The 12,246-nt window shown below is 39.6% G+C and overlaps 1 protein-coding gene across 1 annotated transcript in view; it reads left to right on the top strand.

The window, feature by feature from the left end:
* The first annotated feature begins 250 nt into the window (after positions 1–250).
* Positions 251–12,246, top strand: part of ZNF608 (zinc finger protein 608) — a 78,370-nt gene continuing 66,374 nt past the window's right edge. The window contains exon 1 of the mRNA XM_058824121.1: positions 251–1,135. Within this exon, the coding sequence (XP_058680104.1) occupies positions 251–1,135 (885 nt within the window). The remainder of the gene's footprint in view (positions 1,136–12,246) is intronic.

Genomic DNA, 12,246 nt, shown 5'->3' with positions numbered 1-12,246 from the left:
CCCCCCTACCTTGCCCCCTCTTTGTTGAGTGACGTTATATTGTGGTAACACCCAGACAAGAAATACTTGACTATTTCCCTCCTCACAGGACAACGTGGATGTGTACTGCAGGTTGTGAGCCTAGACACACCTAGGGGAGGGAAACAAGAAGAGTTGAACTTAAGAGAGAGCCCAACGGAGATAAACGAATGTCCCCACATCTCCAAAGAAAAGTTCATCGGATTTTTACTCTAGAGATCTTATCTTCAGGATGTCATTGAACACTTCCACTGCAGGAAAAGGTGTGGATCCAAACGCAGTTGACACTTATGACAGTGGCGATGATTGGGAAATCGGTGTTGGGAATTTAATAATCGATTTGGACGCCGACTTAGAGAAGGACAGACAGAAATTTGAGATGAATAATTCTAATACCACCAGCAGCAGCAACACCAGCTCCAAGGATTGCGGGGGTCTGGCTTCCAGTGGGGTTAATGCTACCTCAGCCTTAGCTGATGGCCTAAAATTCGCTTCTGTTCAGCCCTCTGCTCCCCAGGGGAATTCCTCTCACAAAGAGACTAGCAAATCAAAAGTGAAAAGGAGTAAAACTTCTAAGGATGCTAATAAATCTCTGCCTTCTGCTGCCTTGTATGGGATTCCTGAGATCAGCAGTGCTGGCAAAAGGCAGGAAGTCCAAGGGCGCCCTGGAGAGGCAACTGGCATGAATTCAGCACTGGGTCAAAGTGTGAGCAGTAACCCAAACGGCAATAATAACAACACCAGCAACACCACCACCGTTGCCTCTTGTGGGAAAAACAAAGAGGAGAAACCAGGTAAAGCCCCAGGCAGCAGAGGCTCCAAGCGGGATAAGGATGCAGGAAAATCCAGGAAGGACAAGCAGCATGACCTGCAGCAGGGCCACCCCAATGGCAGTGGGGGTGGCAATAGCCAAATTCCCTCTGGGCACCTCTATGGCTTCGGGGCCAAGGGAGGCAGTGGTGGAAGCACCAGCCCCTTCCACTGCACCTCCTCTGCTGTGGGGGAAGTGAGCAAAAGTACCCCGGATTCAGGGTTAATGGGGAACTCTGTTTTGGTAAAGAAGGAAGAGGAGGAGGAGGAGAGCCACAGGCGAATCAAGAAATTGAAAACAGAAAAGGTAGGACAAAGCTCCTCTCCACCTCTTCTGTGTTTCCCCATGTCTATAATAAGTGTCCCATGAGTGTATGTCTGGCTCCTCTGTCCTCTCTGCTGTGTATTTGTGACATGCGTATGTCCTTCCTCCTTCCCTTAAAAAAAAAAAAAACCATAAAAACCAACCCAGAGACCTCTTCCCTACATGGAAGATACCAGTATGTTTCCAGTATGCTGCTCTTCCTTATGATTTCCTCTCCTGTCATCAGACCTGCAGAACCTTTCTGTTTTGTCTGTTCGTTTTAATTGCACTTGCCCAGAAGGAGAAATGCAGCGATGACCCTGCTGCCCGAGCTGTCCCCAGTTTTAGCAGAGAGCAGCAGTACCAGTGGGATGGAATGTGTTCGCAGGCTGGGGCTGCAGAGCTCAGGCTCCAGGAGCAGCAGGTCTTGTATGTGCTGACTCTTCCACAGCTTCAGCAGGCATTCATGGCCATTCCTCTCCCAAAGTCTAAAGGAACCCCTCTCCCTTTCTCTGACCCTCTGCCTAGAGCTGGGATTGTGCTTGGGGAGGAAACAGGAGCTGTGGGCAGAGACCAGGGCTCTGCCGTGGCGCTTGGTGGAGACGCGGGACGCTCATTGTGCTGGGCGCTTCCGTGGCACTGCAGCCCAGAGGCCCCAGAAGCTGGTGTGGTGACTGGGAGGAAGGAGCCAGCAGACAGGCAGTGCCTCTTGTCTACCTGGAAGGAGGATGCTGGGAGGAGGGAAATGCACCTTGTGCTGAGAATTGTGTGTGCAAAAGAGCTTTTGGAACAGAGTGGAGCGGTTTGTCTCCTGTCTGGAAGAGTTTTCCTCTCTGAGCCATGCTGGCTCTTGGATTTGAAGTGCTTGTTTGTTGAGAGGTTGAAATGGTGTGAAAGAAATCGGATGGGAGCGTGTGGTTTTATTCCTTTCTATTTTGGATGCTTTCTGTATGAATAGATGGCTGCTACTCTATTATTTGTGAAAGGTGGAGTAGACAATGTTGTCTTTGTCAACTGCTGGTTCAAGGATGTTCTGGTGTTGGTGGGAGTTCTGTCCTGTCCGTAGGGCAGAAGCCATCTTCTGGGGGGCCAGAGGGCGAGTGTTGGCCCAGGATTACAAGTATGGTAAATTCTACAGGTTGTTAAACAAAGGGAACCTGCTCTGCTTGAAAAATAAAGCAAACCAACACCCTCCAGATGAACAATCTCAGGGTGTTAGTATTGTGACTGTATTGTCAGCTGTTTGTCCTAAATTACCTGCTTTTACAACTTCCCCAAGTGAACATTGCAATGGGGAGACTTTCGGGAAGGCGTTAACTGTATGGTCTGCAAGTGCCTGGGAGGGCTGAAGGTCTCAGGGAGAGGGAAGTTATGTCTTCTTATGACTGGCTAGTAGCTTTTTGTATTTCAGTCATGAAGGTTTTTGTAATACGAAGTCGACTGGAGGATTAGATTTGGGTGTTTGTGATAGCAGATATTTGTTAGTACTGGGAGATAATTCCAAGGGATTTGTTCAAGGCAAGGAACAAATTAAATTTTATATTGTATGCATATTATTGCTTTTAAGATAGTATATCTATGGATGAATTTGAATGAGCCTTATGACCTTGTCTAAATGCAGATGAGAAAACCAGATTGCTATGTAATTCATGTGTATATGTTTGCATTTTGATTTATGAAAAGTGCTGTTCACGGCAGAAAGGTGTCCAAAAATCTCATGGTCTCTTTATTATCTTAGTACAGTAGGCATTTACTTCTGTTGCCAATAGTCTTCAAATTGCAGTTCTCTAATCTGTTTTAACTATCTAGATAAATTGCCCTAATCCGGTCTTCACAATGGCTGTGGTTAAAGAGTCAGAGCCATTTGATTGGATTCAGTGGCTGCCTGGAATGTGGGAGGTACTGCCCTTTTGCAACCCCCTTAGCCTTTTAATCTCTCAGCCAAATGTTCACATTCAACAATTTTGTTTAGCTGGCAATCTGAACATTTCAGTATCTCAAAGGCTGCTACCATGGCAACGGAGATTAGAGGGTGGTGTGGTTTCTCCCGTTTTTGTGTTCTTTCAACTCTCTAGTCACACAGGAAATTGTATGAAGAATCTATATATACGTGCGAGTAATCTTATGTGCTATGTAAATGGGATGGCATGCAAATTCAGAGCAAACACGTTTGGAGGAGTTCAGCGTCAGTGGCACACTCTGCGTGTTGTAGATGTCGCTCCAGGAGGAGGTCTGGAGCTTGCATTTCCAACAACAGCCGCTGCTGTTGGCACACACCGACTTTAATACAGGCTCTGCACACCAGAGTCGTGCAGCCTTGGCCATTGTCTGGCACAATGGTGTGCTTGCTTGCTATCTCAAGTAAAGTCCCTTAGCGTTTCTCTTAGCCAAGAATATTCCCTTTAAATCATGACAACAACAACAACAACAACAATAATGATAATAATAATATGTAGCTTGTTGCTGATAATGGTTGATACTTTTCAAGTCCAGCCAGTGGCAAGATTAGCAACATTGGAGTCTTTTATGTTTGTTGTTCTGCTTTTTTTCTTTTCTTTTTTTCCCCCAAATGATTAATCATCATTGGAAAGAATTTTTTAAAGGCTTTAGATGGTTGAAGTGTTATTGCTTTGACTGTTTATATGCTAGAACATATATGCCATACTTGCACGAAGCAGCTTGTATCTGTAGATAAATACATAATTTGCAGCCTGCATGTTGAAATCAATGTTCAGTTATCTTACTGTTGTGCAAGACATGCCTCATGAATTTGGAAGTTTCCTTTTAGAATCAGATGAGTTCATGACTGCTGGTTAAAAATCTACGTTTTTATATGTGGTGTGGAATATAATACTGCATTTGTTTACTATTTGTGGAAAGCTTGGAGCAGATTCCCAGGAGTTGTAGTCACTGTTTAGCTTTCACAGCATGCTTCATTCTATTTTTAGTCTATTTATTATGTTTTCTTGCTGCAGAAAGTCATGTAAAACATGATAAATTGGATCTTACGAAGCCTAATTAAATCAATGACTCTGTTCTGCTGGCTCTTTTATGCAGAAACCACAAGTATGTTGTAAAAGTCGCCACTCCCCTAATATGTGGATAAAGTCAAAGTGTGCTGTAATTCTAAAATGTTTGAGCTATACTTGTGCAGTCCATTTTGTGGCTAAGCCAACAGTGACATGTCTGAATAAGTAGCTTTGACAGGTAGGCTAACCACTCCTAAGATTTTTGGTGTTAAAACCTGTCTCCATTTTCCATTTCTTATCCATACTGTTTTTAGCACAGTTGCTGATTGTTTGTCAGCATGAGCTCTTCATCTGTTCCAGCTAACATTTTTTTTGTTTTTTAACAGCTGTTACATTGAAAATTGTTCAGAATAGCTACAAAATTTGCTTTGTATGCATTGTGAGGAGATTTTGGAATTAATTCAGTCATAATTTACTCTGAGATACAGGAAAACTTCATTTGGTATGTGAAAAACAGTATGTTTACATGGAATTAATGCAGAAGATACAAAGCTGCAATCAGAAGGGTTTAGTTACAGTTCTAAATGTATCAGTCTAGTGATACTCCAGAATGGAATTTTTGTCCTTTTTTTTAGCTTAGTGCTTCTCATTAAGACTGCATTGCATGTTTGAAAGTTGTCTTTAGCAAATTAGCATGTTGGCTAGTATTATTTATTTTATCTTCACTTTCCTTGTTGTGTTTTAGTGTTAGGATTTCATAGTGTTTTGTATGCCATCAGGAATCTCTGGGTGAATTTTACCTATTGATGTAAATCATTTAAGTACATGCTTTGATTAATGATGTTATGGAGATATGCTCTTCATGTACTTTTCTTGCTGGCCTTGTGTGTAGTTTATTCACTGTGAAATAAAAGGGCAGGGAGGTCACTTGCTGTAATTAAAGAACAAAGTCTATTGTTGTTTGACAGCAAACTGTTTTGAAAGCTACATAAGGGATTTAGCTGTTAAAAACATTGATAAGTATGGGTGTCTAACAATAAGCACAGCTCAAGGTTCTTAAAGTTCTGTAGTGCTGTCTAGTAGTGTGACGGTGCTTTTTGAGCTGGGTGAAGAGGTGTTGCCCTTTGGCCGAGGAAAGCTTTCCGTGTGAACCTGCTGACCTCTGCCAATATGTATGACCAGATCTTCTATTGAATTCCTGTGCAAAGCAAGAGTTAGTGTAGCACAATGGAGGCTGGTCTGGAGCATCTATCAAACAAAGCAGGGAAGCTGATAGCCATATTCGGAACTACAGGAAAAATATTTCACTTTGGGCATTAGTAATTTTACAATTTTAATAACTTCATAAATACCCAGTAAAGAGGAAAGGATTGATTGTCCAGATGTCATGAGGTTAACCGTGTTCTCCATGTTAAAGGGCTTTCCTGCAAGGCTGTTTTAATTATAGCTATATAAAGACTTGTTTTTCCAAAGTAGCATTTTATAGTCCAATAAATGAAATGTATGTTAAAAGTGCTAAGTAAAATCTCCCGTAACCATAGAGGTGTTCAATAACCAGATTCAAGTAACATGGAAAGTACCATCTGTTTCTAGTTTTCAGCATAAGCCCAGGAATTGAAAAGCTGAGATTTGCTCGTATTTTTCTGACTCTCTTTCTTTTTTTAATTATTATTATCATTATTTTAAAAAGTTCACCTGGCACTTTATAGAAGCTTTCTGAAATGCAATAATACGGGAGAGACTGTGAAAACACATGTTCATACATACAGTTAACCAGTTCCACTTTCATTTAAAGAGGTTTCCAGAAGCTCAGTCATTGAAGAATTTATAATAGTGAATCACCTCCTGCAGACAAACACAATAAGGGTCAGTTCTTCAAAGGTCTTGCTATTGAGGTAGAACCTGATTTACTCTGTCTTTCCTTACGAAGTAAAATGAAGGAGGAAAAAAAAAACCCCACAACCTCCCAAAAACAACAACAACCAGAAAAACCCACCCCAGCCTCTCAAAGGATAACTTTAGCAAGCTCTTATCAGGCACCTAATTGCATATGATAAAACCATTGACTAAAATTTTCCATGCAGACTTTGCTGCTCTTCAGAGAAGTGTTCTAGAATTCTTGACAGGGAGAAAATCACTCTTTTAAAGATAAGTTGTTCTAAACTGTTAGGCAATGAGATTCTTGGCTGCAGCCTATGAGCCCTGGATAAAACGCCATCCGGCCTTTGTTTGAGGTCTTTTACTGAAGCTAATGACTGGTCTTGTGCCGCCCTGAGATAAATGACATTATCTCTGAGTGGTCTGACAGGAAACAGACATGTTAATGGTGAAGCTGCGGGGAGGATCTGCTGTAGTTCTGACAAAAGAGTAAAGCTTGGACCCCTGGTTGTGATCATTAACACAGAATGCATTCCTTCAAAATTGGAAAGCTATTTTATCGACAACAACGTAAATCACAAATCTGAAATCTGAAGGGTTTTTTGCGTGCTCAAACTGGTGCCTTTTTTTCTCCACCGTATAAAAAATGGGTTATCTCCATAGCACTGACACTAGTGCGAGGGCCTGGGATCTGCTTTCTGTTAAATGGACACATCCTTTGCACGTTGAATGCAGGTTCCCCTTTATGTGCCCTGTGTTATCCATGTTATTTGCATTTCTAAAAGAATAAAAACCCCTGTTTTTCTTCACGTCTCACACTCTTACTGATACGCGTGTTATTGAGCATGTTTCTCAAGCTTCATCAGGAGTATCGTTGCAGAAGTACTAACATTTCAGCTATCCTTCACCTTTACTTCCATCTTGGATAAGGATGTAGTTATATTTTGGATTTCTGTCACCCACCCTTGAAAAAGGTTGGATTTCTTCTGCAGCAGTTCAGGCCGTTTTGTGCTACTGCCACATGGTCCGTATTTCTCAAATTCAGAATTCCCTTTGTGAGTGGCATGTTCCAGATTTGTTGCATGGTATGCAGTTGGAATTGCTGAATGTAACCTGTCTGCTGTGGACTGAGCTAAGATACTTTGTACAAATGATCCAACAACCAGGTTCTTGTTTTTATAGTATTCTTAACATTGTACCTTGTGTGATGCTCTAATTCATAATTCCCTGAATGGCTGAGGATTGTCCGACTTCTGAAGTGTCCTTCATTTTTTACACCAGAAATACATCTTGCCCCAATCCTCATATAGGCACCTGTGGATCTGTGGATTGGGTTCAGTTGAAGGGCTGGCCATATTTTTTTGCTAAAAACTAGTGTTTGTTTTAGTGTGCTTACATATCAAGGAGTTCTTTTCCTCTCTTAACAATCACAGAATATACATGGATTTTTTTTTTTAAAAAAGTGGTCTGTATATAAGATTTCCTATTGGGTGGAAGATGGCAAAGCAGTCTTTCATGAAAATTTCTGATGATGCCATAATTGCAGAAAGTAAATACCTTTCTAAAAAATAAAAAGTTATATATATATTTAATTAATACATAATATATATATAATATATATATACCGAAAAAAATTATATATATATTCTGTTTCATAAACCTCTTTCTTTTTCTGTTTTTGTAGCGCTATTTGTGCCCAGTGCAGCTTTTTTCAGTGCAGCCTTTCATCAGAGTGAACAGTAACACAATCTATCATTTTTTAATTTGCTTAAAAATATATTTGAAATGTGATAATTTTAATAAATATAATTACCACTTGTTACAACATGATTTGAGGGACTTTCTTAAATGAGATTTTAAATCATGATTTAAAAAAATTGTTATTACATCCTTGATTTAATACGACAATTTACTGAAGGCAACGAGTAGCCATTTGGACAAAGAGGAAGGTCAGAGAATGACTTTTGGTTGTGCGGTAGGATTTCAGTAAGCACCCTCTGTTGCACTTTCTCTTTTAACTCTTACAAAATGGTCTTGGCAATTGGAACAAAGCCTTTACATTTGAATGAAAGGTTGTAAAACTATTCAGAGCAACTTGACTGACAAGCAGGCTCTTTGTAATTTTTTTTTTTTTCTTTTTTGAAAAAGCTGAGAGAAACATCAAGGAGTGGAATAGGTAGCTTGCTCTGACACCCACCCCATGTACGTGCATGGTTCCATAATATATATGCTTATATTTGTGTAATGCTACTTGATTAAACAGTTCAATTGAGTGTTCAGGGGAAGTTGCATGCAATGAAGTAGGAATCATGTCTGTAAAGATTGGTTTTCCAGCTCTAGGGCTACTATGGTGTTGTTCTGAAATCTGAAGCCAACACTGCAAGTGAGGAAGTTGCATTTAGTGACAGAGATTTGTAATATGTCTGCTTGTATGGTCAGTTGACAAATACTGCTAAATCTTAAGGTGAAAGGATCAACTTCTCTAGCTTCTGCCTGTAATACCTGTTAGGAATTAAATGTGAAGCTCTTTGTTTCACTAATTTTGAAGTGAAATTGTGCCACATTCAGTTGTATATCCTTTATGATAAGTCTTCGTCAGCTGATCTTCAGAAAAAAATACCAAACTTTTGGTTCCTTTATCTTCTCACAGCTTCTGATTCTTCCTAGCCTAAATCTCACATTTGTACACAAACACAGTTTGAGGTGTTTGTCTCCAGAGAAACTCCACCAAATAATACTGAAAGGGAAATAACCTCATGAGGATGTTCAAAGCATATGCCAGTAGTGGCATGTGAATGCAGTTTTTGCAGTCAAAAGAGCAAACTAAAATCTATTGATTGTGGTTACTTGATGTTTTCAAAACACTAGCATTCTAGTTGTTGAGTTGTCTTGTCATGTTAACCAAGAAGCAGATGGCATAACACCACAAAAGTGTACTTTTACTTAAAGAAACTTTAGAGGTTTTGATGTGTTTTCTTTTCCTCTTATTTCCCCGACGGCTTCTTTTTATTGAAGAGTAACATGAGGAAACCTGGTAGCAATTTTATTGCATTCCCATAACAGTTTGAAATAATAGGTTGGTCTTTGGTTGCCAGTCAAATTTCTACCAGTCAGCTTGATTCTGTTTTTTATCATGTGGCACTGGAATATAAAAAGTATATGTTTGTAGTTTGCCCTCAGAAACTGGCTTTTTTTTTTTTTTCCATGCTTCAATTAGCAACAGAAGACTAAGCTCCAATTGGTCACACTTTGGTAAACTCTGAGAGCTTGCTTTCTTCATTCTGATAAAAGAAAGCGCCAAGTTTAGGCTGTGTTTCCCAGGAAATTTTGAGGCACATCTGGCCTCTTTAACTGTGTTCACTAGACAGTTTGATTTTGCACACATTTAGTCATTTGCATTATCCATTGAATTAATTCAGGGGTTTTGTTAAGGCCAACCCCCCTGCAACACAAGTTCATGCTATTCAAGTGCCACCTTTATTGATGAATTTCAGTGATGCTGTGCTGAACTCTGGTAGAAATAGGTCTGTGGGTACCATCATTTCTTGTTACGTAAGCATAGCCTTCATAGTTTTCACCACTTCCCTCAACCAGTAAGAAGAGTGAAAAGCAAACTGTAATCTCCTTTCTCATAGTGTGCAGGGCCATACCAAATTATTTTTGGATTTCCTGTCACCTCCTTGGCTGATTTCTGTGGATGGCTTATGTTAAAAGCAACAATAATGTTTGAATTGGAAGGGTTTGGTCGTTGGGTTTTCATTCTTCATGGAGAACTGTTTATTTGAATGTGGTTCGCCACACTACACGGATAGGACTATCAAATCTGTGCTTTATTATAGGCTTGTAGCAGTGAAGTAATGGCAGTATTTGCATGTTTCAGGGTTTCATGTTCTTGCCAATCCTTTCTTTTTGAAGGAGCGAAATGAAACTAGATCTGTGTCTCTTCAACAAAAGGTAATAGTTAGAAGCAAATACAATTAGAAATGGACCTTGTTACTTCATTGAACTTTGTTTTGCTGGTAGGAGTTTTAAATCTGATTTAGTAAACTTCAAGGCATTTGTTTAGCTATCTTGTCCTGACTACAAGGATCCAATATTCCAGGAGTATTTATGGATGTAATGAACATATTTGACATGAAGTTTTGATAGTTAATTTTTGCTCTGGGTTTAATGTTAGGCACTATATGTGCTCCAGAACTCCAGTATTGCATTGGAGTTCTGGAATTTGAAGGAAAAATACTGCTGTGTTTTGACAACAATGAAGGTGGTTGTTCCACACCCAGTTTTACAGAAAGCATACATTGATATTCTTGTCCACTTCAGCTAAAAGTAAGGTGCAATATTATGTAATAGTGTTACTAGTTGCTGTTTAAGGAGAGGGTTATGCAAACACATGCATGCTTACATATATATCAATATAAATATTCACATATATATTCTGGAGCTGTGTATATATATATGTATATATATACATACATGTAAAGAAAAAAGAGCTGCTACTGTTTTATAAATACAGCAACTGAGTTTTGGCTAATAGTTTTATTTACATTTCATGTCCAGATCTTTTAACAGTCTTTCCTGTGACGCTGCAATGGATGCCAAGCACTGAAGGAGAAAGCTAGCAGCTGTTTCCATTACAGCATTGGTACATTAGCCTCTGCACTTTATTTTCATTTTATGATCTCCTCCAACCTTTTCCTAATCACCCCCTAAAAAGGCTTTTCCCCTTCTGCCTCTGATTTATCTGTCTGCAGGGTTCTGTGTTTTTCTTAGCTTTAAAAATGTAAAATCTGTGTGGTTTTTGGTTTTTTTTTTTTCCTAAGAGCCTAATGCTTTGACTCTTACTCACACTGAGCAAGGGCTTACTGTCCTTTTTCAACTCAAGTAAGTAGTTCCTTGTGTTATGTCTCTGTAATCCCTTACTTGAGATGAGTCCAGGTTGCAGAACAGTACCTACTATGACCAATTATATTATTCTTGTAACAACTTGAGCCACTGTAGGATTTATAGGTTTTTTTGCACGCCGCCTGAGTAGTGTTTTGTTCATTCTTGCTCTTTCCTTCACCATCTCTCTGAAAATAATTGTTTCATGGCTGTATGCTCTTATTGCTGAGATATGACTGAAACTGCATGCAGTACAGTGAAGCACATTCATTTTCATCTAGTACCCGTTTATTGCCTTGAGCACTGTAAATCTGTCAGCTCTTCACGATGCTTTCACCTCTTTCTTCATTTGCTCCAGCTTCTAGTTTGACAATGTTCCCCTGAGGCAGAATTCTAATCTGCTTCCAATTAGTTGCAAAATGTGACTCAAATTTCCACATTATGGCTGCTGTTTTACTTGCACGCACACATCTAGAAACAAATTAATGCTCTTGAATATTTATTTTTGAGCCTTCAGATTTACTCTAGGTGGAAAATTTGCCAACTACATTCAAACTACATCCAAGATTTATATTTTTTTTCTCAAAGTGAAATATTTCTTGAAAGGCTTCAAATGCCTCTTACTGCTTCATTTTCACAAACCCTTTTCAACTGGTTGGTAATCATTGAGGGTACTTTGTATTGCGATAAATTAAACAAGTTAGCAATACACATAATTAACATTGAAATATGGATGTGACTGCTGTGTCAGTTCAGGATAAGAGGCATTTATTTTCTGCAGGGTTAGCACAATTTTTTTTTGAACCTCTAAGTAGTTTTTCAGGATGAGCATGCATACCTGACACCTGTCTGGCTGCCACCTCTTATCTGCAACGTCAGAAGTTGTGAAGTTGTCATTTGGATGGCGGGGGAAGGATGGGGACAGAGCCTCATTTGATCTCTGGTGCGTGTTAATAGGTACAGCTCATTAAAATCTTTTTGTGTGTCCTTTTGTATGGACCTGTGCTTGTGTATGCATCCATATTCATGAGTGCATGGGTGTACATTTAAAATAAGATACCTTAAATTAAGAGGGTTTTCCTGTAGCGTTCATTCTCCCATGAGTAGCTACAGTAGGAGTATGTTATATTCAGTGGGGAAGAAGTGAGATTTTGAGTGGAAAGTGTGGAAATCAGGACTAAAACCCTGAGGAGAGGACTGGAATCTAAGGGGAGTTGGAACTTCATTCCTTATTCAGGCAATACTAGCTTTAGGTGCTCTGTGTCAATTCTGCCCCATTGCCCATCCACCTCTAATGCCTTATGTCTGTAGTTGCCTATACAGAGAAACACTGAGTATTTAAGTCAAATATACCAGTGGCTAAACTTGTAGGTGAAAATCTTT

Source organism: Ammospiza caudacuta, chromosome Z, assembly GCF_027887145.1.
Source record: "Ammospiza caudacuta isolate bAmmCau1 chromosome Z, bAmmCau1.pri, whole genome shotgun sequence".
NCBI lineage: Eukaryota > Metazoa > Chordata > Aves > Passeriformes > Passerellidae > Ammospiza > Ammospiza caudacuta.
The sequence above is the reverse complement of the archived record's forward strand: the minus strand, read 5'-3'. Positions and strand labels throughout refer to the sequence as shown.